We start from the raw sequence: 27,212 nt of genomic DNA, 5'->3' as shown, positions 1-27,212 counted from the left end.
AAATATATAAAACTAGTTTATAACTATTTCAAACAAAAGTAAAAAACAGGAAGTGAAAGTACCTCATAGTCTCACCTCTTAAAACAAGCGGTGAGAGTATAATCTTCCTTAAGTTTTAAAATGTACACACAAACATATACACGTATACTTTTAAAAAAAAAAACAAGAAACTTGGACCGTAGTGTACAGACTGTTCTGAAATTTGCTTTTTTCTTTTATCTTGGTTATCTTGCCACGTAGTTGATTAGGCTTACTAATGAAAGCAAGGCTTTTCTCTAGAACTCTCTAATTGACACACCTAGTTGCGTGACTGCACTTAAGTCACTTTACCTCCGGACTGCAGGTTCCCTTATTTGTAAAACGAGGACACGGCACAGAGGAATCCGCTATGGAATGCCAATGAGCAGAGCACCTCACCCCCTGCCCGCCTCGTGACTATCTGGGATGTTCTCCAAGGTCCAACCCTACTTGACTTGGACGGCAGCCGCCACTTTCAATAACTCAGATCACAAAGCCGGCGTCAGGGACGCCTTGAAACCCACGCGAGCAACGGGTGGTCCCGTCGCTCTTCCCGGAGACTGATGCTGACGGAAGCGGCTGGGCGGGGCTGGGGGCGGGGCCGAGGCGGGGCCACAGGCGCGCGGCGCGCGATGCGTGCGGGCTGGTAGGCGGGCCGCGGCGTGACGTGATTGGCGCCGGCTCCCGGCCCCGCCCTGCGCGGCCCAGGCCCAGCCCCTCCGTCCCTCGCGTGCCGCCACCGCTCACGGCGCTGGCGCAGCGATGGCGGAGGCCGTGGAGCGTACCGACGAGCTGGTCCGGGAGTACCTGCTCTTCCGCGGCTTTACTCACACGCTGCGGCAGCTGGACGCCGAGATCAAGGCGGACAAGGAGAAAGGGTTCCGGGTGAGGGGCCGGCGGGCGCGGTGCGGGCAGAGGCGGCCCCGAGGGAGACCGGAGCGGGCTCCCCCCCATGCCCTCCGGAGCGGGAGCGGCGCTGTCACCGCGCCGGGGGGGACCGTTGACATCAGCGCGTCTGGCCCTCGCTTGACACATGAGGAACTGAGGTCCTAAGGAGGGGACGTGACTTGCCTGAAGTTTCCCAGCGAGTCAGGAGCATCGCTGAGGCTGGAGCCCAGGTGCCCTGACTCCTGGTGCAGGTGTCTGTGCTCCACTCCAGCCTCCAAGCAGATGCTGGTCATCTGGCCAGGTTGGAGATAAGGGTTTTAGGAGCTAAGGTTGGGTAGATAGTTAAGTTTGGGCAACAGAAATATTCAAAAGTTAGCACTGAGAGCAAAGGGATCTGCAGCCCAAAATGTTAGCTGGGTTCAGGTATCTTCTGGTGTTTGTTTAAAATGGCATTGTGGGTGACTTACTGGCAATTTTGTCTCCGCAGTTGAGGAAGACCTTGTACATTTGAAAACATTATATTTCCCCTGCTCAGACATGATTTTCTGTTGAGAAGTTCTTGGAATGTATATGTGTGTGATTTGTGTGTTTGCTGAGTCTAATTGGTGTTGACAGGTGAACTGAGAGGCAGTGAGCTAGCAGCAAGAGCCCTGGGGAGGTTAGGAGACCTGGGTTCTTGTCTTGCCAAAGTTAGCGGTATCAGTGGCAAAAGCAAATGATTCCAGCTGTCCAAGCCGCAGTGTCCTGCTCTGTAAGATGGGGGTGTTGGATTGGCATCTAAAACCTTTTCCAGACTGTGTCCTCCGGTGTGATTTCTCACACAGAGGTGACTTCTTTGGCTGGCAGTCTGAGCAACTGCCAGGGCTTTGGTGGAGCTTCCCTGACTTGAAGGAGTCAGTCCGTGCATCTCTCTGTGAGTCTAGGACTCCTGGAATGGTGGAGCTGGGAGGAGGGTGATGGAGGTTGTCTCTCTGTTTTTGTTTTCTGAAATCTTAGGCATCGGAGACCAAAGAGTCGAAGTAACATTGTCAAGTTGCTTGAGTAAGCCAGACACTGATCCAAGACCTAGACTCAGGTCTCCTGCTCTGTGCTTTTACGCTTGAAATTTCCATGCTTGCTAGGGGGTCAAACCACATATCTAACATCAGAAAATAACTCAAAAGCTATTACATTACTATGTTTTGAACGTTTTATAGATTGCTAATTTAAAAAAAAAAACACCTCTAACATTCAGAAGCCACAGCAGGAGGAAAAAGCTGTATTAGCTCTGTGAAGTGATGGGAAAATTCCCTCTTGTCCTTCACCTTCTCCATCCCGTCTTTCTCCACCAGGTGGACAAGATTGTGGACCAGCTGCAGCAGTTAATGCAGGTGTATGACTTGGCTGCCCTTCGGGATTATTGGAGTTACCTGGAACGGCGGCTCTTCAGCCGCTTGGAGGATATATATAGACCCACCATCAACAAGCTGAAAACCAGCCTGTTCCGATTTTATCTCGTCTACACCATCCAGGTGCTTGTTCCTTCAGGGATTCCTTGGAGAGAGTTCTTTGACCCTGAAATAGATTTTCTTTTAATTTCTAGGGAGGACTCTCTGTGTTCCTCTGGGAAAGGGTGGAACAGTCACAGTGCAAATTATTTTTGACTGTTTTCCTACCTTTTTTTCCCCTTCTCATCTGTAGATCAGCTGACTTGTCTTCCTCATTCCTGTTTCCTCTCTTGTTTTAAGCACATAAGCCTGGGTGGTGTTTCAAAGGATATAAGTAGCTGGGTGAAAGTTTGAGTAGTAAAGATTATAGCTCGCCTGGGGGAATAAGTCACTTAGATTATTTGAAAATCAACTAGGAATTAATTTTTAGGATGGCATTTATCTTCGGGGCTTCAGTTTAAACCAGCTTCTTGGAAATTGCAAGGAACTTGAGAAAAGTGACGTCCTTTATGGCATTTGTATATTATATTTGGCTACTTACCTGGCAGGCTGATATCCAGAGGCACTCTTTTGTGCACTAATGACAAATCTTAATTCTGGACTTCTGTCTCTTACTCCTTGCTATGTCTTCTTTGTCTTGGCAGACAAACAGAAATGACAAAGCTCAAGAGTTCTTTGCAAAGCAGGCCACAGAGCTCCAGAACCAGGCTGAGTGGAAGGATTGGTTTGTCCTGCCCTTCCTGCCATCCCCAGACACCAACCCCACCTTTGCTACCTACTTCTCTCGACAGTGGGCCGATACCTTCATTGTGTCCCTGCACAACTTCCTGAGCGTCCTGTTTCAGTGCATGCATATCCTCTCAGCCGCCTGGGGCTGTGGGCTTGGTCTGGGGCTTCCAGACAACGTGATCAGTGGCCGCTGCTCTTGATGCAATTGTTTCTTCTACAAAATGCCCAAGCATCGTTGTCATGTGTTACATGAGGGGGCTGGACAGATTGTGGTTATTTTTGTCAGCAGGCCAGGTAATCATAAATCTCCATTGTGCCGCTGCTGAAGTAACAGCTGACATGCATGAGCGGGGACAGTCATAGCAGTGGGGTACGATGCCTGGCTCTGCCAGGAGCCCTCAGATACGGCTGAGCAGGTGCAGGGGTTGGTAGGCAGCTGCTGCTCAGTGCCACTGACCAGCCTTGAGAATACCCTGTCTGGGCAAGCCCTGTGCCCTTGAGGGTATTACTTGCCTTTGTTGAGATCAGGTAGCAGGTCAGAATACTTCTTGGGCTAGAACCTCCTTCCTGTGTTCACGTTTGGGTCACTCCCTGACAGTGACCTCAGTGTTCCTCAACTTGCTAGAAAACAGAGCACCTTTCAGAAAAAGTGTATGGATATTTAAGAGAGGGAGAATGTAAATAATTTGTAGTCCACCATGTTTACCATTTTGCCTTAGAAAGCCTGCATTCTTGAGGCCCAGGACATCCCCTAATGCTCATGCTCTTTAGGCTGGAATCCTAGAGGAGGAGAAGGGAATCTGGTTTGAAGGGAGCTGCCTGGTGAGTCACTGATAAATGGGGTGTTGTAGAGGCCTGCCCACAGGTGGCCATTTTGGCCTCTGGGAGGGACAGCTGGAGGAGGTAGGAAGGGTGCCCCTTTTGTGCTGTGGGTCTGAGTGTGAATTCCACCCTTGCCAGGTATAGAATCCCCTGCTGCTTTTTATCCTGAGGGCTTTCAGGCTAAACTAGCAGGGGGCTCAGCCCATTGGTTATGACATGACCATATGGGCCCTCTAGGGAAATTGGAAATGTCACTGAAGGTCTTTTCAGTGCAAGACAGTGCCCTGCAAACTAGGTCACACACATTTGAGCCACGGTTCACTTCCCCAGGACTGAGGCCCTTTGTACTCCTCTTGACTGAAGCTGTTTAAGGTGGTGGGAAAGGCTGACACCCTGACCTAGAACGTGGATATTCATAGCATGGCATGGGACTGTCCAGTGTGCAGAAAGCTCTCTCCTCAGTCTACACCTTTGCTAGGAAGAGGTTCGCTCTGGGGAGGGGCAAGCCAAGTGGCCGAGCCTTCTGCCCAGATGGTAGACCAGGTGGCCCCTGGGATTGCTTCTCAGTGGCTGCACTGACCTTGCTCTGGCTTGCACTGGCTGCAAAGCCCAGTGAATGTGAGCTCCTTACTGCTGGCGTTTGGGAGAAAACGCTCAGGTTTAGATTCACGTCCTCTCTGTGGGCTGACCAGCCAGATTGGCGCGAGTGTCTGTGAGTCTCTGGAGGAAGGCCAGACCCAGCTCAGGGGAGAGACACCATACAGCTGTGGAGAGGCTGCAGGACCAAGTCTGTCCTCTGCTCCCTGTGACTCGTGTTTAATGGTTTTGCTGCTGTGTCAAGAGTTTGGGAAGGGCTTTTATTAAGCATTTCGCAGGCAGGCTTTTTCTTTAACTTTGTGCACCAGTTCCCGTGATCCTGAACTTCGATGCGGAATGCCAGAGGACCAACCAGGTTCAAGAAGAAAATGAAGTTCTTCGCCAGAAGGTTTGTTCTGAACACGCTTGCTTCTTGGGAAGAACTTCTGCTTTTCGTGTGTGAAATTAGGTAGTGGTGGTGGAGGGCTGATTAAAAATAGGAAAGCACTGATCTCAGATGCAAGTGAGTCACCAGAGAGTCAGTATGGAGCTTTGGGGGCTGTAATAGTCTCTGGAAACCAGAGGTCAGGTTCATGTGTAGCAAGAACAACAGCAATGGTAATGAACTTTGAGAGGAGAAAGACTATGTGCTTTCCTATGTCTCTTTCGTACCCGCAGTCCTATATATCCACATCTGGGTTGTAAACAACCCACATATAATTTCATTGTTCTGCTCAGCTCTGTGAGCCTCTACTTGGGTAAAACGAAGGAGCCAGGGGACCCACATTTGCCTTTACATTTTGTCTGAGGAGCGCTTCTCTGTTTTTGAAATTAAGGCAACTGTAGGTCATATTTCCAGAAAAAGGAAGATTATAAGCTGTTTGCATTTTGGGTGCATGTATATATATGTATATATATAATTCAGGAGGAAATGTATATGTAATGAATTCAAGGAGAAGCAAGTCAGATGATGGAAAAGTGGGATCTGTGTGTCTGACGGCTGTTGGCTCCTCACCTCAGTGCAGTGAAGGGACAGCTAGCACTGGCCCGTTCTCCCGCTCGGCGGTGAGCAGAGGGTGAGGCCGGCACCCCGAGGCCCATGCCCAGGGGCCTCTGGAGCCGGCGAGGTTGGGTGTTGGACGTGATGTGCCCCCTGCTCCTTAGCGGAGGGAAGATGAGGTGAGAGCACCATCTAACTCGCTCTACCGCCCCGTAGCTTTTCGCCTTGCAAGCTGAAATCCACCGCCTGAAGAAAGAAGAGCTGCAGCCTGAGGAGGGGGAGGCCTTGGTCCAGCACAGATTGCCTCCTTATGTCTCCAACATGGACCGCCTGGGGGACTCGGAACTGTGAGTGTGTGCCTGCCTGGGGGTAGGGGGGGTCCCTCCTCTCCTCTGTCCCCTGTCACCTCACCCTGACCCCCCTGTTTCTGGTGACACAGAATTGCCAGAGTGCCTCCTTGGCTCTCGCTGTTCCCGCCTGAGCTTTCTGAGTAAAATCCCCTGGCTTTTAAGGCCTTCTAGCCTCTGAACCTGCCCCGAGGGAGGGGGCCCGCACATCCAGATGCACATCTGGATAAATAAACACAGACGCTGTTGTAAAGCCTCTGGAAGTGTGTGTGTGTGTGTGTGTGTGTGTGTGTGTGTGGGAAGGAGTGCCTCGAAGATGAAAAGGTTGGCACCCAACAGGTTGGATGCAGTCTGTGGTGGAAGCTTGCTCCCATCCAAGGGTTTGAAGAGGTAGGCAGAGGGGAAGAGAGGCAACCTTAAAATACAGCCAGTTAAAGTAGAGGCCCCAGGGCGCCTGGGTGGCTCAGTTGGTTAAGCGACTGCCTTCGGCTCAGGTCATGATCCTGGAGTCCCTGGATCGAGTCCCGCATCGGGCTCCCTGCTCGGCGGGGAGTCTGCTTCTCCCTCTGACCCTCCCCCCTCTCATGTGCTTTCTCTCTCATTCTCTCTCTCTCAAATAAAGAAATTAAAAAAAAAAATCTTTAAAAAAATAAAAAAATAAAGTAGAGGCCCCAGCTGATGAGAATAATGTAGCAGTTGAAGAAACTGAGGCACAGAGTGGTCACACAGCTGGTGAGTCAGGATGCAAAGCCAGGCAGGCAGATTCCAAACCTACATGTGGCCGAGTGCTGTACCGGGTGAAACTGCCCTAGTATCTCAGCTAGCCCGGTCGGGTGGAAATCAAGGGGAAGCCAGAAACATCCCTTAAAAATTTGTACTTCAACCAAGTAAAAACAAACAGGTGCAGTTAATTTTATGACGTATTTTATTTAACCCAATATGTCCACAACATCATTTCAGCGTGGGATGAATAGAAACAAAGGATTCGGGAGATATTTTGCACCATTTTCATGCTGAGGCTTGAATTCCAGTGTGTGTTCTGCTCTCCAGCACATCGCACTTGGGACTGACCGCATTTCAGGGGCTCAGCGGCCCGTGTAGCGGGGGGCTAGTGGGCAGCGCAGCTCCGAGCCCTGCCTCCGCCCTCAGAGCGCCGCGGGCGTCCCCGTTGTGCCAGAGAGGTTGCCGGCTCCCTTGGGTACAGGAAACCGTCCCAAGGATAATGCCGCCTGAACGCCGGGCCATGAACCTGGTGCCATCCGGAGCCCAGGAGGCCTGTGCTTTGGCTTCCCTCGGGTCCCCCTCCAGCCCTGTGACCTTGTGTGTCTGCTTGTCCAGAGCCATGGTGTGCAGCCAGAGGAACACTTCCCTGTCCCAGTCGCCTCGAGTGGGTTTCCTGTCCTCACTGCTGCCTCAGAGTAAGAAGAGCCCCTCAAGGTTGTCGCCTGCCCAGGGTCCCTCTCAGGCTCAGAGCTCGGCCAAGAAGGAGCCGTTCGGCAGCCAGGTGAGCGCAGGGCCTGCCTTTCTAACTCCTGCCAAGAGGCCCCTGACAGCTGACTGCACTTTCGGACCTTGTTTGTTCTCTCCTTAGGACTGATTTCTCTGGTATGCTGGTGAGGTCCTGACTTCACATCTCGCTCCCTTTCTTCCTTCCTCTCACACTTACGTGTCGGCGCTGCATAGAGAAGAGTAGAGTGGGGGCACTGAGGCAGTGAGGAGGAAGTCCACCTCGCACAGCCTCCGCCCGCCCCCCTTCCCCTCTCCCGTCTGGGGAGGGGCACAGTGGGGGGGGGCGGGGGGGGCGGGTGCTGTGAGCCAGGTCTCAGACCCTCGTGTGCCCTGGAGGGACCTCTCCCCCAGCCCCCTGCCCGCTACACCGCCCGCACTCCCGTGCAGAGCATGAAAGCCTGTGACAGCCAGGGGAGCGGCTGCCTGGCAGTGAGAAGGGCGCTTTGAATCTCTTCCCTTTTCCTCATAAGTTGCTCTGAACTCATGAGAGCTTGTGACTGGGATGTGGTGGCTTGAGGGTGAATTCAAGCAATTCTGGAATTTTGAATTTTTGGTGATCTAAAGCAGTGTATAGAGAAGGAGTAAATTAGAGTTACTTCTGAATTAGTGCATTGCTTTTACAAGTTGGGGTTTACTGATTCCGCAAAGGCCTTTGGCTATTTTTAGCTTTTATAGAAGCTCGCAAGAGAATTTCTCTTTTACGCCAGTTCATGTCCAAAACAGCCGTGGGTCCCACTGAGGAGTTTTCCTGGCCGAGATGGTCAGAATTCATTGCTTTCAGCAGTGCCTTCCGGAGTGAAAGTTTAACAGACCCACCGTTACGCTTCATTGCTTGGACAGGGATCCTTTCTCCTTTAATGTATTTTTATTCGTTACAGATAAAGTCAGTCGTCATAATCGCTGGCTTCCTCTCCTACCACCCTTGGCTTGAGAACGGTTGCAAGTGATGCAGCAGTTCGGGGCTGCCCCCTGCAGCCGGGAAGCGGGGGATCTGCCCCAGGGCTGGCGGGGCTGTTCTGCTGTGGAAGGGCAGCCGCCGAGCAGGACACTGGAGAGGAAAGAGGGCAGGCTTTGGAGTCAGGCAATGTGCTTTCGGCCCCGGCTCCTTGTTGAGCGTCCTCGCTCAGATGGCTTAAAGTCACCCCGATTTGCTTGGGATGCGACGAATACATGTCCTGCCTGGGGGGAGAATTCATTGCACTGGGCACCCCCAGGACATTGTAGCAGTGCTGGTCGTATTAGTGAAGGCCCTGGCCTACCCGGGTCCCCGACTCAGCTCTGAGACCCGAGGCGCCAGCCATGCGAAATGACTCCCACCTGGCTTTCAGGAGGCCTGTGGCCGGCACAGAGCCATCCTGGTGATACCCACGGCTGTTTTTCGGAATTCCAGTTCTGTGGAATGTGGCTGAGTAAGTTTTACCATTTGCTCTGCCAATCTCTGTCACAGTTCAGTATTTTCTAAGTGTAATAGATGATGGATGGGGCGCTAGGTCTCTTGAAAAATGCATGAAATTGTGAAATTCAGTTTCATTGACTTAAGATGAAAGAAAATACGAGGATGGATTCTTTGGGGTTAAGCCTGCGGCTTTGTTCTTCATGTGTTCAGGAACTAAGTGTCACATCGTGAGATGGGAATGGGATTGGAAATTGTGTGTGCAGTTCATGTTCAAGGGATGAGGGTGAGAATGCAGTTCTCAGCAAGCAGTCCTTGCCTCTAAAATATATTCCAACAGAAGTTGGGTCACTGTGTGCATGGTATGTTAACAGAGTGAAGGTAGCTCTCTTTCCATTCCATGAATGGGGGCGATAGAGGTCTACCATCTGAAAAATCCAGTGGTGGGTCACTTGTGGTTTTATTAATTTGTTAATTAGACTCTGCATTGATGTTTCAATTCTGAAAATAACTAGTGTATTTGAGGTTCAAGAAAATCAGAAGTCTAGAGTTGGAGGAAGCTTAAAGATCATTTGGCACCCCTTCCTGTTTTGTAGAGGAGCACATCCTGATTGATTGCCTCCTGTGATGTGGAGCTCACTACTTGTTGATGTGGGGTTGTTTGCCTGTTAGCTGTTTGTAGAAACCTCTATAATTTTTATTTGCTGATCTTACTTTTGCCCTTTGAGCTACATAGGATAAGGCTTTTTGTTAGGACACTTCCTGTCTTTCCGTGCTGAGCACTCTCTGTTCATTCTTCCATCTCCCTTCCACTGTTTTCCCATATGGCATGATTTCTACACCCCTCACCATCCTGCTCCCCCACCTCTGGGGCACATTCTAATGTTTTAAGTCTTCTGTTACAATTAATACGCCAAATTTGAGTGTACAATTCGATGTGCTCTCTTACCAGTACCAAATGCAGTTAGTTGTATGATTGCTTCCTGTGATTTTAATGATACATTGCTTTTAACTTACAGAAAATGACATTGGCTTTTTAATGAGCCACATTGCTTTGTTAGCGCCTATGAAGCACGGAGTCTTTTTTTCACTTCTGACACAACAGGGCTCTTTTTCTCCCTTTATTATTAATGAAGAAGCAAAAGAAAAACAGAAGCTGTGTTATTATATTAGCAATAAATAAAATAATCCGGCTTTCCTGTTTTAAATAATTATTTATATATAACATTGTACATTTCAATCACGTCAGCATTTTGCCCACTTGTGATGGGTCGTTGTAACTGTTGGTCATTACTCCTGAAATGTTCATGGCATTATCCATGGCACAACGTATGGTGATGCACTCTGGGCTTTATAGGACTCTGGAGGCAGAATTTAAGAAACAAATGGAAGTAACTCTAAAACCACAGCTCCCAAGCTCCTCGGGGATCTCTGTTACCATGGTGCCTGAGGGCACCTGCGCCGCTGGCTCACCCAGCCTGCGCTTGCACTCCATCCTCCCTCCAGCCTTCTGGTGCCGCTCCTTCCACTCCCGCTCAGGAAGCGATGGACTGCCAGTTATTATAGAGATAACCTTTAATTGGCTGCAATGTAAAGAAAGCAGACTTCTGCATTTGTCTCTCTTATTAGCATCAAATTACTTCATAGCTACTGAGACATCAGCGGTAAGAACAGTTGCCCTTGGGGCTGTTTCCATGGATTTTAATAGGATGGAGGAAAAGGGAGCCCTTTCCCACGACTTTTGGTCTATAATTTTATGTGTGATGAGGTCCTGTCTTCTGGGTAGCTTTGTTTTACTTCAGGCGAGACCAGATTACTGGAACCTGTTTCCTGCCCCATCTGGGTGACTGCTTGGTAAACTCTGCTCAGGCCACTGAAAATTAATTTCTCTCTCTCTCCAGAGAGTGAAGCAAAGGTGAAGTGATAAAACACAGGTTAAAATATTTGTTCTGAACTGTAGAAGACAGGTAGATTGTGATGGAATATGACAATATAATTTGGACCGTTTGGAATGTTATGTGAATCTGGTAGTTAAGACTTAGGAGGTTTACTTTCAAAACTGTGAGTTACCAGTTTCATCACAGTAAACATTTGTTTAAGTTAGGTACAGTTGTAGCTAGACACAAGTTTACCTTAACCTACTTATTAAAGTGTTCCGTGGAGAGCTGCGTTCATCAGCTTTTAGTACATTATCGTTTTTTGTTGTTGTTCACCCTTCTTGAGTAAATAATGAGATGCAGCTAAAGGAGACACTCTAAGCCAGATCTGATAGGTCACATGTAGGTCCGTGGCTCTTACTCTCTCATTATAAAAGCAGTTTTTCAGTTCATTGTGGTGCCTTTTGTTGACGCCTGTTTGAATTTTCATTTTGGAGGATGGGCCAGCCCTTACCTGAGGACCTACTGGAAACTTCCTTGCCATCCTGACTTGGAGGGAAGCGCTGCCTTTGTTCTTCATGTTGTATGTCCTGTCTGGGCTGGGGAAGTGCTACAAGTGACTTTTGTATCAGCTAGAGGAATTTGAAGTCCATTTTAAGCCTCTCTCTTACATCAGTATGGGCTCATTGAATGCTCTTAAGACTTAGCACTGAAAAGAGAAGAGACACCATTTCTCAGGTGTAGCGGGGAAGCAGGGGAGGAAGGGAGTGGCCACAGAGTACCTGTCTGCCCTCTGTGGCATTCCCCACCCTTGGGTCCCAGGCTGGATCCGCTGTGGTCCCCGTACTTCCAGGGCATGAATGCGATATTGTATGGATCCTTTTCCCTTTTCTTCTCCAATGTCCAGTGTAAAGATCTCTTGGTCAGGCTGATAAATCTGTCACAACTGCATAATAGTTGGTCCAGGCTTTTTGAGACTTCCTCACTTGCCTGGATCCCATTATTTTGGAAAATAGCTGTCAACCCAGGAAAGGGATCTTCCTTCTCTTCCCTGCTGTGTACATAGCTGACTGTGGAGTTGCCATAGCCACGTTTAACCAGAAAACGTGGCCTCTACTGTCGGTTTTTTTGTCTTTTCTATTAGAACGTGAGAGCTTTTAGAGACGTGTTTTGGAATTCTTCATTTATTTATTTATTTTTGAGTCCTCTTTTTCTCTTGGTAGAGGTTTGTCTATTTTGTTTATCTTTTAAAAAACTGGCTATTGATCATTTATGTTGTCTTTTTAGTCTCTATTTCATTAATTTTCATTCTGATCTTCATTATTTCCTTTTTTTTCTAACTTTGGGCTTCCTTTGTTTTTCTAGTTCCTCGAGGAAGTTGTTCCTTTGAGATCTTTCTTGTTTCTTGGTGCAGGCATTTGTCGCTATGAATTTCCCTCTTAGAGCTGCTCCTGCTGCATCTTTTCAGTGTTGGTGCATGAGTTTTCCATTTTCTCTCAAGGTATTTTTTAGTTTCTCTTTCTGATTTCTGCTTTGATCCATTGGTTGTTCAGGAACATGTTGTTTAATCTCCACATACTTGTGAAGTTTTAGATTTTCTTACGGTTGACTTGTAGTTTGATATGATTGATGCCTGACATGATTTCAGTCTTCTCAAATTTATTAAGCCTTGTTTTGTGGCCTAACATGTGATCCACCCTGGAAATGTTCCATGTGCTTGAGAAGGATGTATATTCTGCTTTTGGATGGAACGTTTTGTGTCTGTCTTTTAGGTCCATCTAAAAGTCCGTCTGAAATGTAGTTCAAGTGCAGTGTTTCCTTATTGGTTTTCTGTCCGGATGGTCTCTCCATTGTTGAAGGTGCTGCCTATTTCTCCTTGGTATTTGCTATATGTATTTAGGTGGTCCTGTGTCAGGTGCATAAATACTTACAAGTGTCCTATCCTCTCACTGGATGGACCCCTTCATCATTACATAATGACCTTCTTTGTTATCATAGTCTTTGGCTTAAAGTCTATTTTGATACAAGTATAGCTACCTTTGTGGAAGTCTTCAGTCTGATTTGCCCTCTTGATCAGAGATATGGGGAGGAATCAATGGATTCGTATAATGAGGGCCGGCACCCTTGGATCACGTCCCAGGGAGTGAGCACAGCCCACCTGGGGGCCATGTGAGGTACGCCATAGTTTCAAGACCTCCTCGTATATCTTGACCACCTCTTACTTGTGGGTAGGTAAGAGAAGTCTCCTTGCACTTTCTAAAACTGTGGAACCTCTTCAGGGTTCCACAAACCATGAGTTACTTCTCAAGAATGGCCAGAAGTACTGTGAGAAGGGCCTTGTCTTTGTTATGTTATTTAGCTCTGGGAACATGACATTTCTTCTTCTCTTTTCTTTTTTTTTTTTTTTTCATCTTTTCTATTCATTGTCACATTCTTCTTTGTGCTCTTTTCATGCTATTGCTTTCATCAGGTTTCTCAGAGCGTGGGGTTTGCTGTCAGATTTGGGTGGGAATTCCACCTCTGTCCACTTCTCCTTGTGTGAGCAGTAACTTAACCTAAGCCTCACTTCCTCATGTTAAAGTAGTGTCCTCATCTTTATGTTAAGGGAACATTTGTAAAGTTCTTAGCACAGTGCCTTCTATATGGTCAGCATTCAATGAGTAATCTATTTTGATGCTATTATTGTCATGGGTTTTCTTTTTAGGTGATCTCTTTTATCTTGACTAAGAACCCTACTTCTCCTAAAATAAGCCAGAATGTGGAGAATCAAATACTTTCCCTAGAAGAAACCTCTGTCACAAGCATGAGTGGATACACTTGAGATCACCTCAGTCAGAAAAACAGAAAAAACCAACACCGTGAAGGTCAGCTACAGTTAGGCTCCATGTGAACTCATAGTCCTTTAAAATTTCCTTTTTAACTCTTCCCATGGCTCCAGGGTCCCAAGGAATCTGTGTTAATTGTTTTAAGTTGTTTAGTATTAACATGAAAACTAGGAAGTAGAAGAAGTAGAAAGCAACAAGCAGACTTCGGTTGAGTTTGTTCCCTTGACTTATGTCTTGTGTGCAGATGACTTGCCAAGAGGTTGGTCTCAAACCTGAGTGGCTGTTTGCATCCAGATCCCTTTGCTCAGAGTGTAACATAAGGCGGAGGAAGGGGAGCAGTTTTGACCATCACAGTTTGTGGGAATAAGGTTGGAAACAGCCCAGCCAGATAATCTGGAAAGGATGAGGTGACATCTCCTTTTAAAAAGGCTCTAGGGGCGCCTGGGTGGCTCAGTCGCTTGAGCGTCCAACTCTCGGTTTCAGCTCAGGTCATGATCTCAGGGTCATGGGATCGAGCCCCAAGTCCGCCACTGTGCTCAGCAGGGAGTCTGCTTGGGATTCTTTCTCTCCCTCCCCCCTCCCCCCCCATGCTCGCTCGCTCTCATAAATACATCTTTTTAAAAAAATTAAAAAATAAAAAGGCTCTAGATTAAGAATCTTCTCCCCATGGAAGTGGGTGGGGATTATTGAATTCATTTGCTGTAACCGTGGTCGACTTTATCACTCCTGCCATGAAAAGGGGCCAGAAGGTGCCAGTTTCTTTCCTGTCCAGTGTATCTTGCTCAAAGGTCCTTGAGTTTCCAACAATTTCTGTTAAGAATTTCTGATTGCCTAGTAATCATTTCCAAATACCTCAGTATTTGTTAACATTAGCTGGCTTAGTCATACACTTGGCCCCAAACAAGAGAGGGCTTTGTGTTCCTTTTTGCCTCCAGAGAGGTGATTGTATGTTGCATAATTTTTTTTTTTTTTTTGTATTGCCCAAACATAGAGTTGCTTGCGGATGTTTCTGACACCTAGCATAGGGCCTGACCCCTCTCATAGTCATCGCTTAGTAAGCACGGGTCTCCTCCCCCCTAGCTAGAGTTAATTGTTCTGGTTAGATGAGGGAGTTGTATGTGTCTGTCTGTCTGCAGGTGAAGGGTATGGCAGGCTGAGGAGTGCTGGTGACCTACCTCTTATAGCAGGGGAGTGGAGAACCGAAAGGAGGGGGTCCAGACTGCTCGTGTTCCACTCCTGACTCACCCCTAGGCTGAGACGGTAACATTCTAACTACCTCTCAGCACCGCCCTGGAGGAACCTTACCCAGGAGCTGTGGGGTAGCGAAGCTGCCCCCTGGCTGAGGGGTCACGGCCTGCGCTCAGGCAGGAAGCGACACTTCACCGCCCGGCGTCTCGCCCTCTAGGCCGCTAAGGGAAAGGACGCTGCGTGCGGGCCCCGCGACGGGAAGAGCCTCTTGAGCGGGCTGGCGTCCGGGGAGTCCAGCTGGTCGCAGCACCGGCAGCGGCGCCTGCAGGACCACGGCAAAGAGAGGAAGGAGCTCTTCTCTATGACTTTGCAGGTACGGCGTGGTCTTGGCAGCGGACGAGTGCCTGTGGGGACATCGCGTGGCTACTCTGGGGGGCCGTGCATACAGATGGGGTGGTGCAGAGCGCGCGCTTACCTCTCCTGATTTCTGCGTAATATGGTTCGCGGGTCACAGGTTCTCTGAGGCTTGGCCAGAGAGACCTGCTCCCCTTGCTTTAACCCAGAATCACCCAGCCTCGCTCCGTCACAGGGTCCCTTCCTCCCGCATCCCCCGCTGGAGACGCTGCCCTGTCGCGCCGAGTTGTGCTGCCGCCTGGCCCCTTGCCGCGCTGAGCCCTGGGACTCCCCTCTCTCCCGAAAATGGGTCAGGGTCTGCTCTTCCTGGCAGTAAAGCTGCTTCTCTTTCTGTCACCTACTCCGGATTGAAGGGAAACGCCCGAGGGATTTACTGGCTAAGTCACCTTGTTGACCACTTATGCCCTGTTTGGGGCTTCTTGCCAATTTCAGCAGCGCTCGTGCTGCTTCCCAGCCCTGCGCCGCTGCAGTCTGATGGCGTAGACCCCCACGGCTCTGACCTCAGGGTGTCCCGTTCCCACACCGTCGGATTAGAGACACACCTGAGCTCAGCCGCCCCCCGAAGGCGCCTGTCTGAGCTTGGAGGTCTGTCTCCCGCTGTTACATTTTTGCTGTGGGACTGTGCTTTCTGAGACGCCGAGGAGCACTCCGAAGAGCCTCAGGAGCCGTGGGGGGTGGCGGAGTTTGCCCTGGCGGGTGCCCCCTGACCCGCATTATGTCTGGGGGAACGGTCGTAGTCATGGTGGCCAACACTCAGCGCACCGGCGAGGCAGAGACCAAGGCAGCTGCGGACCCGCCAGGCGGCAGGGTGTGCGGGGTGCCCTCCGGGGCCCGGCCTTGTTCTGGCGCTGCGGCTGTCCTCGGGTCTCCATCTTTGCGTCTGGCCAGGCGCCTCGGTCTCTTGGCACCGGCGCGGTGGGGTGCTGGTGAGGGGCGGGGCCTACCTCTGACCTGGCTTCACATCCGGGTCTGCCCCTTGCCAGCTCCTGACCTTGGGCAGGTTACTTAACTTTCTGCTTTCAGTCTTAGTTTCCACAGTCATCAGACGGGGTTAATAATAGGATCTCAGATGGTTTGGGGCAGGATTAAATGCGCGAATCAAATGTAGTCACACAGTGCCTGGCACTTACTAGGTGCTCGCTAATTTTTATTGTCGGCCTGTCCTGCGTCGTGTCAGCTGTGACAGGGCGAGGGTGCCCATGGCCCACTACGCCCTCAGCAGGGCCTATGAGAGGGGGAAGGTCTCCAGAGAGGGGCCATTGGCAGAGCAGGAGCCTGCCTGTCCTGGGACAAGCTGGGTGCTGCTCTCGGCATCCAGAGCTCTTTCTTCTAGAGCCTGTGCCCACTGAGAGCCTCCCCCAGCAGGCGGTGGCCTGGCATTCTAGCTGTCCTGCAGCGGGTCCCCAGATGTGCGGACCGCTCACAGCTGACTTGTCCCCACTTTGCTTGTCCCAGAGCGCAGAGAAGAAGGCCGAGGCTAGTGGCCCAGAGGCCGAGCCCTGCCCAGAGCTCCGCGTGGAGGCGCTGGAGACGCTGACGCGGGCTTCTGCAGCGGGTGCCGAGGGCGGAGGGGCCCGCCCCGAGCAGCCGTTCATTGTGCTGGGGCAGGAGGAGTACGGGGAGCACCACTCCTCCATCATGCACTGCAGGTGGGCTGGGGTCTGGGGGTCAGGGGGAGGCCCCCGGCAGGGAAAGTGCCGACTGGGCTGGAGGGGCTGGCTCGCTGGGAAGCCTGGCTTGTCCTGCTGTGCGTGTGAAGGTGTGGCAGGCAGGAGGTCCACCCGGTGGGATGGTCCCTGACGGACCACAGTCATCCCTCCAGAGTCTGAGGAGGGCTGGACAGCTGCTCTTGGCGGGGGTAGCCTCTCTGTCCTTTCTCACGGTGGGACTCTGAGTTTTAGGAACAAGTTACCTTTTATTTGAACTCCCTGAGACTTAATTTTAATTTGCTTTATGTTGCTTTACTTTTCGGTACACCTTCACCATGTACAAGTTTTTAGTCACGCGTGGTAAAAGCATGACGTCTGTGAGAAGGCCTCACGGAGTGTGGTCTGCAGAGAGGGGGGGGCTCCCTGCCGTGGCCCCGGTGGCTCTGGAGCCCCGCCGCGGGAGGCGCCGCTGCCCGGGCGTGGGGCCGCGTGCGCCTCCCCGCTGCTCCATGCCAGCTCTTTCCCACAGGGCTCAGCACAGAGCAGGTCCTGCGCACGTAGTTCTTGGGCAGGTGACTGAATGAATACTTCTAGAGATAGCCCACGCCCATCCTCGGAGTGTAGGCAGTTTGGGAAACAGTTGAGAAGTCAGCAAAGCAATGCTCTGGGCGCTAGCCGAAGAGGATGGTGGGCTCAGGCAAGGATGATAACGGCCTCCTTCTCTCTTCCATCTTAGAGTGGACTGCTCGGGGAGGAGGGTCGCCAGCTTAGACGTAGATGGGGTCATCAAAGTGTGGTCCTTCAACCCCATCATGCAGACCAAAGCGTCATCCATTTCCAAGTCGCCGCTGCTGTCCCTGGAGTGGGCCACCAAGCGGGACAGGCTGGTGAGTGATGCCCACCTTGTTGCCGTCTAAGTGAGGCATTCCCGAGGCCGTCCCCCGGCACCTGGCACCGCAGGCTGAGCTGAGGCAGCCAAACCCAGCCCCTCCCTTCTCTCTTACTGGCTCTCTTAATGACGCACATCCAGACTGTCCCGGCAGGCTCGTGTTTGGGGGCAGCAGGGAGGTTATTGGATACACAGGAATTGAAATCCGATGGTAGTGGGACCTGGAAAACCTGTCTGGTGGGGGAGTGCTTCTTCCTCTCTGGCTGGGGAGACACCAGCTTGCCTCCCGTTCTCCCCCGTCAGCTCCTGTCATCTGTCCAGTTTCTGACAACCCACGACGAACGTTCTCAGCTGCCCCTCCTACTGCTGAGACCCCTCCCCGTGGCAGGCTCCCGGGGTAGCAACTTAGGCTGGTGGGGATGGTGTCCTGTTTGGGGTCCCCACAGGTCTACTACAGTGCTATTAGTACATAGTACAGTGTTCTTTTCCCTTTTGGACTTCACTGTTTGAGAGAGGCTTTGTAGTTAAGGAGGTAAAGTTGATTCATAGTGTTTTCTTTCATTGTACTCCGTTCCGAGGAGACCATACAAGGCAGCCCAAGGGGCAAACCTCATTGGTTTGGTTTTGTTTTTTAATAATTTTTTGACAACCTGCAGGAATTATCCTTGTGGTACTAGGATCTCAGAGCTTACCCTGTAAACATATTAATTTGCCAGTGTTAGTTTGAGGTCAGAAAGTAAGTAATATTCCTGGGGGATATCCTCAGACCTGCTTCTGGTGCTTTCTTCTGGCCGTACCCATTATTATCTTTGAAGCTTCTTACCCAGTAAATCACAAATGCCTGAAGGCAAGGATAGCCTTTTCTATTTTTTCTGGAGGCATAGGCCCAGAGCCAGAGCTGTCCCCAGCACGTGCCACTGGGGCAGGCAGCCAGGGGCCAGTACCCAGGGAGGTGTGGTGGGTAGATGAGGAGCAAGAAGGGAGGACAGGCACAGCCGGGATTTAAAACTGGCAGAAAGGGAGGGAAGGTCAGAGGGCCTCATTTAATGAGCCAGCACAGTTCCAAGTGTATCTGAGGCGATACCTCTCTCCCAGTCCATAGATTCCTTTTGAAGTTCCGCTTCTGTTCAAGGTCACCTCTGATGTCTTCATGTAATTTTTAAATGAGGCCCATGTTATCCAGATTTCACCTGAGTGTGGGGAGGTAGGCGGAGGCGGGGCCTCACCCCTGCAGCCTGCCCAGACCCGCACCCCACAGTGGGCCTGGCCCCGCAGTGGTCCTCCCTGACCCGGCCTGAGCCCCGTGCTGTGCTTTGCACCCCCGCCCCTTCTCATTCCAGCTCTTGCTGGGCAGTGGTGTGGGGACGGTGCGTCTTTATGACACGGAAGCCAAGAAGAATCTGTGTGAGATCAGCATCAATGATGATATGCCCAGGTGAGTGGGAGGCCACGGCCACAGCCGCCGTGCTCTGCGGGGCCTGGTCCTGTGCTGGGCCTCCCGCCCCATCCCCGCGGCAGGACCCGCCTCAGAGCTGAAGCCTGTCTTCCTCTGGGGGCAGGCGGAGTGCTGACCCGGCCCCACGTGTATTGCAGAATCCTGTCGCTTGCCTGCAGCCCCAATGGGGCCTCCTTCGTCTGTTCGGCCGCCGCTCCGAGCCTCGCTTCCCAGGTGGACTTCTCCGCTCCGGATATCGGCAGCAAGGCTACTAACCAGGTTCCCGGCAAGCTGCTGCTGTGGGACACGAAAACCATGAAGCAGCAGGTGCAGGCCCTGCCCCTGGGGATCTCCCCGTGGGTCTGTGTGGGGTCCCGCTCCTGCGGTAGCGCTGTCTTTCTGATGAGCCTCATCCTCTCTTTGCTTCGGTCTCCTCAGATTTCAGTATACGTGCTGCCGAAGCGAGCACTAGTCTCCTCAGATTTCAGCTGGTGAAGCAGGTTCAAAGTTGAAGTGTTGAAAAGTAGTAACGCTCCCGTTGGGCAGGTTGCTAGCAACTGAAGTCATCCAGAATTGTGCCACAGACTTAGAAGTCACACACAGCCTATCAGAGCGCCCTTGTGGTTTATTAAAAGTTTTTTAAATTTAATTTTGTTTATATTGAAAGGCTTTAAAACTTTTTTTTGAGCAGTTCTGGTTCACGTCAAGATTGGGAGGGTCCAGAGATCTCCCATTTACCTGCTGCTGGGCCCCCCAGCAGAGCGGCACCCTGGTTACAACAGAGGCCCCCCAGTGACACAGCTGATCACCTCATGCTCCCAGCCTGCCTTCGGGCTCTGTCTTGGTATCGTACACTGTCTGGGTTCGGACAAATGTATGAGGACGTGTATCCACCATTACGGTACCACACAGGCCGTTTTCACTAAAAGCAGCCTGAAGATCCCCTGTGCTCCTGCTCATCCCCCCTGCCCCTCAGACCTTGGCAGCTGCCGGTCTTTATACTGTCTTCATAGCTTTGCTTTCTCCGTCACATCATGAAGTTGGAATTTTACAGCATGGTCAGATTGGCTTCTTTCACTTTGTGTTATGCAATCAAGTGGCTTGTTTTTTAGGAGACAAGTGGAGTCTCTGACTCCCCATTAACGTAGCATTGCATGAAGTTGCCAGCAGCAGCTGGAGGTAGTGGGGACATGTGCAGGTTCTTGAGAAGTGACAGCCATGCGGAAGCTGGCTCGCGGGGCCACCTGGCCCACCTGCCTCTGGAGCCGAGGACTACCCACCTACCGTGGCAGGTGCTTGCTGCTGTGACCCTCAGCCCCCAGAGAGAGAAATGATGCGTAAACGCACACATTTAGAAGGCAGTGATGTTTCTTATTGAAATTAGTTTTGGGGTGCAAACGTGGTGTGGCCCTTGCGTTGAACAAATGGGTTTCCAAGGTCACTGGATGCCAGGAAGGGTCCCTGTCCTATAGATGGGCTGTGTCGCACCTCCCTGCACCTGCCTGTAGAGATGGGGTGCATTCCCCTCTGGGCGTCTCCCCAGAGCGCAGGGGTCAGGGCCCCACCGGAATTCTCGCCCACCGTGCCCTGCCATGTCTATTCTCCTCCCAAGTTTTCCTTATCTTGGCAAATGCGCCCCACTGAGAAACTGCGTGCCTTTCTGGAGCCACCCTTCTCCCTCACCCGGCAGAGCGCGTGAGCAGACATTGTCAACTCCACCTGCAAACTGTTTCCATTCGGCCCACTTCTGTGCGCTTCCAGGGACATGCCCTAGACCGGCTCTTGAGTGCCCCTCGCTGGACGCCGCATGACCTCCTGCGGTGGTGCCCCTGACCCGCTGCGGGGAACGACAGACCCCGGAACATGTCACACCACTCCCTGTTCTTCCAGACTTCCCATCCATACTCCCTCAGGGCCCCCGCAGTCTGCCCTCCCCACTGCTCCAGCTTTGGGCTGTGTCCTGCACTGTCCCCTGCGCGCTGTCCCCCGAGGGAGAGGTCTTCCCCGCCCCATCTGGCACACATCTGTCCTCCAGCACCTCTCAGTGCTTTCCCATGTACAGCCCAGCTTAGTTAGATCCTTCTTCCTCTTTCTCTTTGCCTCGAAGGCACTTCAGGTAGTTTTATGTTTACTTGTTGTCTTTAAAGTTTTAATGAAATACGGAGTACATGCAAAAGAATCTTGCAGTCAGAGGTGTGCAGTATAATGAGAAATGAAGCTATAATGTGAGCACCTAGGTACGGTCACAGTTGGAAAGTGGAACCTTCCAGCACTTTTCATGTTCTCATGCACCCTCCCCAATCTTGATCTTCTTCCGTTTTCAGAGAGATTTGTCTTGAATATTGGGTGGTTATTCTCCTACAATTTCAAATTTAGTTAGGTTTTGTTTGTTTCTTTTTGTTTTTAACTAGCTCCAGTTCTCTCTGGACCCCGAGCCCATTGCCATCAACTGCACAGCCTTCAATCACAACGGGAACCTGCTGGTCACAGGGGCAGCTGACGGCGTCATCCGGCTGTTTGGTAAGCAGCTGTGCTCGTGGCCGTCTGGTGCCCTCCTTTAGTGGCCCAGAGAAGAGAGTTGCATTTTTGCTGGCTGGACTAGAAGCTATTGCAGAAGCCCACCCAATTCGGGATGCTTGAAACAGAGCTTAACTTTGGTCCAAGTCTGCTCTTTTCAGAACCTCTGTAATCAGTCCCCTTGCACACGGTTGGTGTCCGTGGACCTGGGAGTGGTGGGGCTTAGCAGGCCTTGAGTCTGGCGCTGTGTGATCCGAGTCCTGTGGCCTGAGTGAGATCCAGGAGGACACGTGAGAGTAAGGCCGTGCCATCCGCTCAGCGTGGCTAGTGCCTTCTGGTAAGAGCATTAGGACAGTGTGCAGCGGAGTTATCCGGCACGCTGCTTGAAGAGCCCCATGCAGACCCGCCCCAGGAGACTCTGAGAGTCTGGGAGGGAACCAGGGACCGTGTCTAGCAGATCCCCCAGGTGCCCTGTGGGACCTTACAGAGGCCGCCTCGGAAGGATTTGTTTGTCTTCCTAGACTTGTGCACTTCCCAGACGAGCTCAGGTTCTGCCCAGGGATTCCTGAACCTCATTTTTGACCCAGGGAGAAAAGCTTCAATTTTAGAAATGTTAAATCGCTGATTAATACGCTGGAGGAGAGAATGAGCACACCGGAAGAGCTTTTTGGCAGGGGCCAGCTCTCTGATACCTGGAGGCTCCAGGAGGCCCTCTGCCCTCCCGCCCTTTGGGAGGAGGGCAAGAGACGCCTCCTGGCGTGGGCGGATGCCTCCCCAGGGCCCGGGTGGGGGTCTTAGCGGCATCTCATCGCCTCAGATATGCAGCAGCACGAGTGCGCCATGAGCTGGAAGGCCCACTGCGGGGAGGTCTACTCGGTGGAGTTCAGTTACGACGAGAACACCGTGTACAGTATCGGCCAGGACGGGAAGGTAGGTGGCAGCCGCAGTTTGACCCGAACTCTTTTCCTCTGGCTTCGGCATCCGAGATTCCAGAGAGCACCAGACTAGCATGAGGGCCTGAGATGAATCCTGACCGTGCCCTTTAGCGGCTCTCTGCCTCAGGCCCCTCTCTGCTGCAGCGTGTCATCCGTACAAGGGGGGCGGCCAAAGTCACCAGTCTCGGCACTGTCGTGAGGTGTGAACAGGCGTAGTGGGAGTTGGCGATGAGGAAAGGGGAGAACCCAGCCTCCCTACTAGTTGTAGCAGAAGTGACTCTTCCCACTCTAGGTGGATGAGGGGGGGTCCAGCGTAGGGCCCGGGTTGGGCTGACCTAGGTCATCGGGTGTCACAGCATGATGTGTCGAGTTTCTTCCTAGGGGCAGTGCAGATAGGCCTGAGTGGAGTCAAAAGGAAGCGGCGGTTGGGGGGAGCGGGATAAAAAGTGAAGATAAGTGCCTCCGTACGTGTTCTTTCTGGAAGGACACGTTCGGATCCATGGAAAGGGAGCTGGGGGTGGGAGGCTGGCAGGCAGAGGAGAGAGGAAGACTTGGTCTCCGTGTATCTACCCTCCTGTACCTTTGGATTTTACACTGTGTGCCTGTATTATTCATTGAAAACTGTAATTACAAAGTAAATTCTTCATTTGAAAACTATGGGAAGGGATTTTTAAGTTAAAGCTTGACTTCCTATTTATTTGAGTAGGATTCTCAGTGAAGAGGTGGTCACACAGGCGGCTTGTCCACGGTGTAGACTAAAGGATTATTACACTACAGTCTGTGAAGCTAGTTTTTAATGGTACTGCTCATGTTGAATTGATTACACCACTGAGACAGTGGGAACATATTTGGAATTTATCCTCTCTTCTAAGCCGGAAAAACCCAGTTGGGTTCTAACCCTAGAAACAACAACAGCAGCAGTAATCATAATGATCACTTGGAACATTCCCCCTGCTTGAGAGACGGGAATCCAAACATGGGCAGTTGCCTACCCTTTTCCTCTCCTGAGTCAGGCCAGAGAGAAAGTTCATGCTCTGCTGTGAAGTTATGGGCTCTTTCTAAGATGTTCTTCTCTAAAAAAATGTTTGAATTGTGTTGGGAAAGGACAGACTGAGGGGTCATCCCACTACCTTTCCTGGTGGCCTGTCAACCCACCACCTCTGCCCTGGGATCCACCCTCCTCCTCCCAGGCCCGCCCCTCTCCGCCGCTGAAAGAGCATTAACGTTGTGCTTTGTGGTTGCAGTTCATCCAGTGGAACATCCACAGGAGTGGCCTGAAGGTGTCTGAGTATGGCCTCCCCTCCGACGCCACGGGCCCCTTCGTGCTGTCGGGTTACAGCGGCTACAAGCAGGTTCAGGTCCCCCGGGGCCGACTCTTCGCTTTTGACTCAGAGGGAAATTACATGCTGACATGTTCTGCCACGGGGGGTGCCATCTACAAGGTACTGGGGGGGGGGGCTGTCTCGGTGGGCAGGGAGGTTCCTCCTGGAGGTGTGGGCTGAGGGCGCTGAGTGTGGAGAAGCCTCTGACCCAGGGTGGATGGCGCCTTGTGGCTGCAGGCCGGGCAAGGGCGCTGATCCTCAGCTCGGGGGTGGGACAGGGCGGCGACACTCATCCTTTTCTCTACTTGTCCATTTGCGGTTGTTTGACAAGATTTTGGCCCTTCTCTGCTTTTGTTCCTTGGGAATAATATCAGTTACAGAAAATGTGAAGAAATAGGGAGAACCGTTGGGAAGTGTGTTGGGTTAGGGGAACGCACTGCGCACGGGCAAGTGCTTCCGTGATCTGCTTTAGTGACTCTGATCTGGTGTAGACGTCTGTAGTTTATTGGAGGTCCCGTGGGTCACGGACATTACAGTCCATGGCCAAGGCAGAAATCTGGGGTGTGATTTATCACACCAGGATGTAAGTGGTCCACGTTTTGTCCCTCAGTTTATGTGCTTGTTTTAATTCTCATGTCTGAGCTTCTCTGGTTCATGTACTTTTTTGTACAATTATCTGAAATTATAAACCTCTTCTATTTTACTAGTATTATCAAACAGACTAGTGATGAGGATTTGAGTTGTAGTCTAAGCATATGTTTGTTTTTTTGTTTTTCACACACACACACACACACACACACACACACACACACACACACGAGCAGTGGGGGAGGGGCAGAGGGAGAAGCAGACCCCTCGCTGAGCAGGGAGCCTGACGGGGCTCGAGCCCAGGACCTGGGGATCATGACCTGAGCCGAAGGCGGCCACTTAACTGACTGAAGCACCCAGGTGCTCCTAAGCATATGTTTTTGGTAACCACGCAAACCAGTTCTTAGCCTCAGCGGTAACTCTTTGCCTAGTGGTAGTGTTTATTTAGTCTGTAGGTGTAGAGACACAAGAAGAATGTTCTCTGCTTGGGGGCTGTCTGTGCCCTCATTACGCCGGCTCACCGGTTAGTGGACAGCTGTGCTGTGGATGGCAGTCACGTGCAGCTGTCGGCCTCGGCTCTGTGGAGCGCACACAGGGGAGGGTGCGACCCTGCTCTCGTGGGGCTCACACGCAAAACACCAACACTGGGGACAGGGCAGGGCAGGGTTCTGATCGGAGGCAGCTGGGCAGGGGCTGGGTCCTCAGGGGAGACCCCTGTGGGGGCGGGGAGGGTGGTCTATGGATTTGAGGCCTTCGGAGGAGGAGTTGGGGAGGACGGGGAGTGAGGCAGGCCTTGGGGCCCCACAGGGATAGAGGCAAGTGAGAGCACTGGAATGGGGGGAGCGGAGGGGGAGCGCAGAGGGGTCGCGTCAGGAGCCGTCTAGACTGCTGGTCCGGAGCGTGGCACCGGGTAATCCGGGCTTACCATCAGGGAGGTTCCTCTTTTCTACAGATGGTGATGCATTGAGTGGCTTTTGCCTTCTTAAAATTAGCTCTGTAATTTCTTGTAATTGCTATTAGAAGATGCTATAAAAAGCTTTGTGTTTGCAAGCCTGATTGTATTTTATTATTTAAAAACTGAGTTTGTTAGGCTATCCTTTGCTCTGTGTATGATTTTATGTGTGTTGTGTGTATGTTTGTGTATTTTTTTTTTTTTTTTAAAGATTTTATTTATTTATTTGACAGAGAGAGACAGCCAGAGAGGGAACACAAGCAGGGGGAGTGGGAGAGCGAGAAGCAGGCTTCCCGTGGAGCAGGGAGCCCGATGCACGGCTCAATCCCAGGACCCTGGGATCATGACCTGAGCCGAAGGCAGACACTTAACGACTGAGCCACCCAGGCGCCCCTATGTTTGTGTATTTTTAATCATGAGCCTTTGTCCCTTGTTATTTGTCCCGACCAGCCTTTGTCGTTTGTCCGCAGTGCCCCCTCTTCCTGTCCTCTTGCAGCTGGCTGGGGAGGAGAAGGTTCTGGCATTCTGCTTGAGCCAGGGTGGCTACTGTGAGCTGACGATTTGCCATCACACTTGCTCCATAACCAGTTAATGGGTTGGAAGATTTCCCTCTGTATAATTTTTGAAATGCCAGTTATGGGGTCTAGTTACTTAAGGAATATAAGGAACTTTAGATCCCATTTTTACAATCTTTAAACAATCTATGATTTTTAAAGATGTTTTCTCCACGAAGGCCAGCGATTTCGGTTCCCTACTCATGGGTGTTGACTGTCACTGGATTGATCTTTATTCACTGTGCTCCTGACCTCCCCGTCCTTGTTCCCTTCCGACTCTTCATGGCCGTGGGCTGAGTCCCGGGAGGCTGGTGCTGGCGGGCGAGGGAGAGCCGGGCTCACACGTCCTGGGTGGCCCGCGTGTGGCAGCACTGTGCTGGCCGATGCAGGAGCGGACCAGCCTCCTGCCCTCCTGCAGCCTGCGTTCCTGGGGGAAGCAAATGGGAACAGCAGCAGATGCATGATCTGATGCTGGGGAGCAGTAAGCCATGTAGGAAGAGTACTGGTGTAGTTTGGGGTGGGTGCAGAAGGCGGTGGTCCACAGCAAGTTAAAGGTGGCAGAGAACATTCTCTTGTCTTCTCGAGCATAGGATACTGTTTTCCACCTAAGACAAAGGAGTAACTATAGTCAGGACAGTGAAGGCATTTCCCGGCCCAAGAAATTAAACTGAAATCTTCTGGAAGGCAAAGGTGGGCGTATGTGCCCGGGGAAGGCCTCACAGTGGGGGGGCAGCCCCCAGACTCGAGGCAGTTTGGTGGATAAAGTGGCTGTGTTTGTGAACAGTGCCTGCTGACGCCTCCTCTCCTATCTTGCAGCTGGGCGGGGATGAGAAGGTTCTGGAGAGCTGCTTGAGCCTGGGCGGCCACCGAGCCCCTGTGGTCACTGTGGACTGGAGCACGGCCATGGACTGTGGGACGTGCCTCACTGCCTCCATGGATGGCAAGATCAAGCTGACCACCCTGCTGGCTCATAAACTGTGATGGGACCCGCCCCGAAGGACACCCACGGAAGCAGTATTATCCTGGGGGGAGTGGAGAAACAGGACAGGAAGACAGGGCACTCTGCTTCCCGCTCCTGGCCAGTGTGGGGACTCCTCAGGGAAAGACTGTCCAGGGAACCCCGGCTCTGTCCAGCTGCAGAGACTGGATGGGAGCCACACTGAGTCGTGGCACGAGTGCCCCAGAGACCAGCATGCTGGGCTGCGCAAGAGGCATGCCCCAGGTGGCGGGGAGGAAAGTTCAGGAAGCAGGAGATGCAGCATGCTGGCTGCTCTGTTGGCCCAGGAGGGATTGACAGTATTTTGTATATATTTGCTCATTTTTCATCTTTTTTTAAAAAAAGAATGTTCTCATGGTCA

General features: G+C 51.6%; 1 protein-coding gene across 3 annotated transcripts; it reads left to right on the top strand.

Moving 5' to 3' along the window:
* The first annotated feature begins 730 nt into the window (after nt 1-730).
* Nucleotides 731-27,212, top strand: WDR91 (WD repeat domain 91). 3 transcript variants are annotated; one of them, XM_036100420.2, is made up of 16 exons: nt 790-903; nt 1,731-1,819; nt 2,238-2,417; nt 2,978-3,185; nt 4,787-4,869; nt 5,677-5,807; nt 7,146-7,311; nt 14,817-14,972; nt 16,469-16,662; nt 17,399-17,549; nt 18,892-18,986; nt 19,145-19,313; nt 21,398-21,506; nt 22,321-22,433; nt 23,683-23,880; nt 26,671-27,212. In XM_036100420.2, exons 3-16 carry the CDS (start codon nt 2,271-2,273, stop codon nt 26,833-26,835), a joined length of 2,085 nt encoding a protein of 694 aa, XP_035956313.1. In that variant the 5' UTR covers nt 790-903; nt 1,731-1,819; nt 2,238-2,270; the 3' UTR covers nt 26,836-27,212. The 3 variants fall into 3 exon arrangements, with proteins under 3 accessions (XP_035956305.1, XP_077915715.1, XP_035956313.1); XM_036100412.2 differs by lacking the exon at nt 1,731-1,819 and having other exon boundaries at nt 731-903; XM_078059589.1 differs by lacking the exons at nt 1,731-1,819; nt 2,238-2,417; nt 2,978-3,185 and having other exon boundaries at nt 785-903; nt 4,790-4,869.

Source organism: Halichoerus grypus, chromosome 12, assembly GCF_964656455.1.
Source record: "Halichoerus grypus chromosome 12, mHalGry1.hap1.1, whole genome shotgun sequence".
NCBI classification, from domain to species: Eukaryota; Metazoa; Chordata; class Mammalia; order Carnivora; family Phocidae; genus Halichoerus; species Halichoerus grypus.
Note: the sequence above shows the minus strand (reverse complement) of the source record. Positions and strands in the feature narration are given on the sequence as shown.

Excerpts from the sequence above, each read along its gene's own strand:
- WDR91 (XM_036100412.2), top strand. The coding sequence starts at position 781 with ATGGCGGAGGCCGTGGAGCGTACCGACGAGCTGGTCCGGGAGTACCTG. Across the intron at positions 5,808-7,145 it reads CGCCTGGGGGACTCGGAACT|AGCCATGGTGTGCAGCCAGA; the intron begins GTGAGTGTGTGC and ends CTGCTTGTCCAG. Across the intron at positions 16,663-17,398 it reads TCCTCCATCATGCACTGCAG|AGTGGACTGCTCGGGGAGGA; the intron begins GTGGGCTGGGGT and ends CTTCCATCTTAG.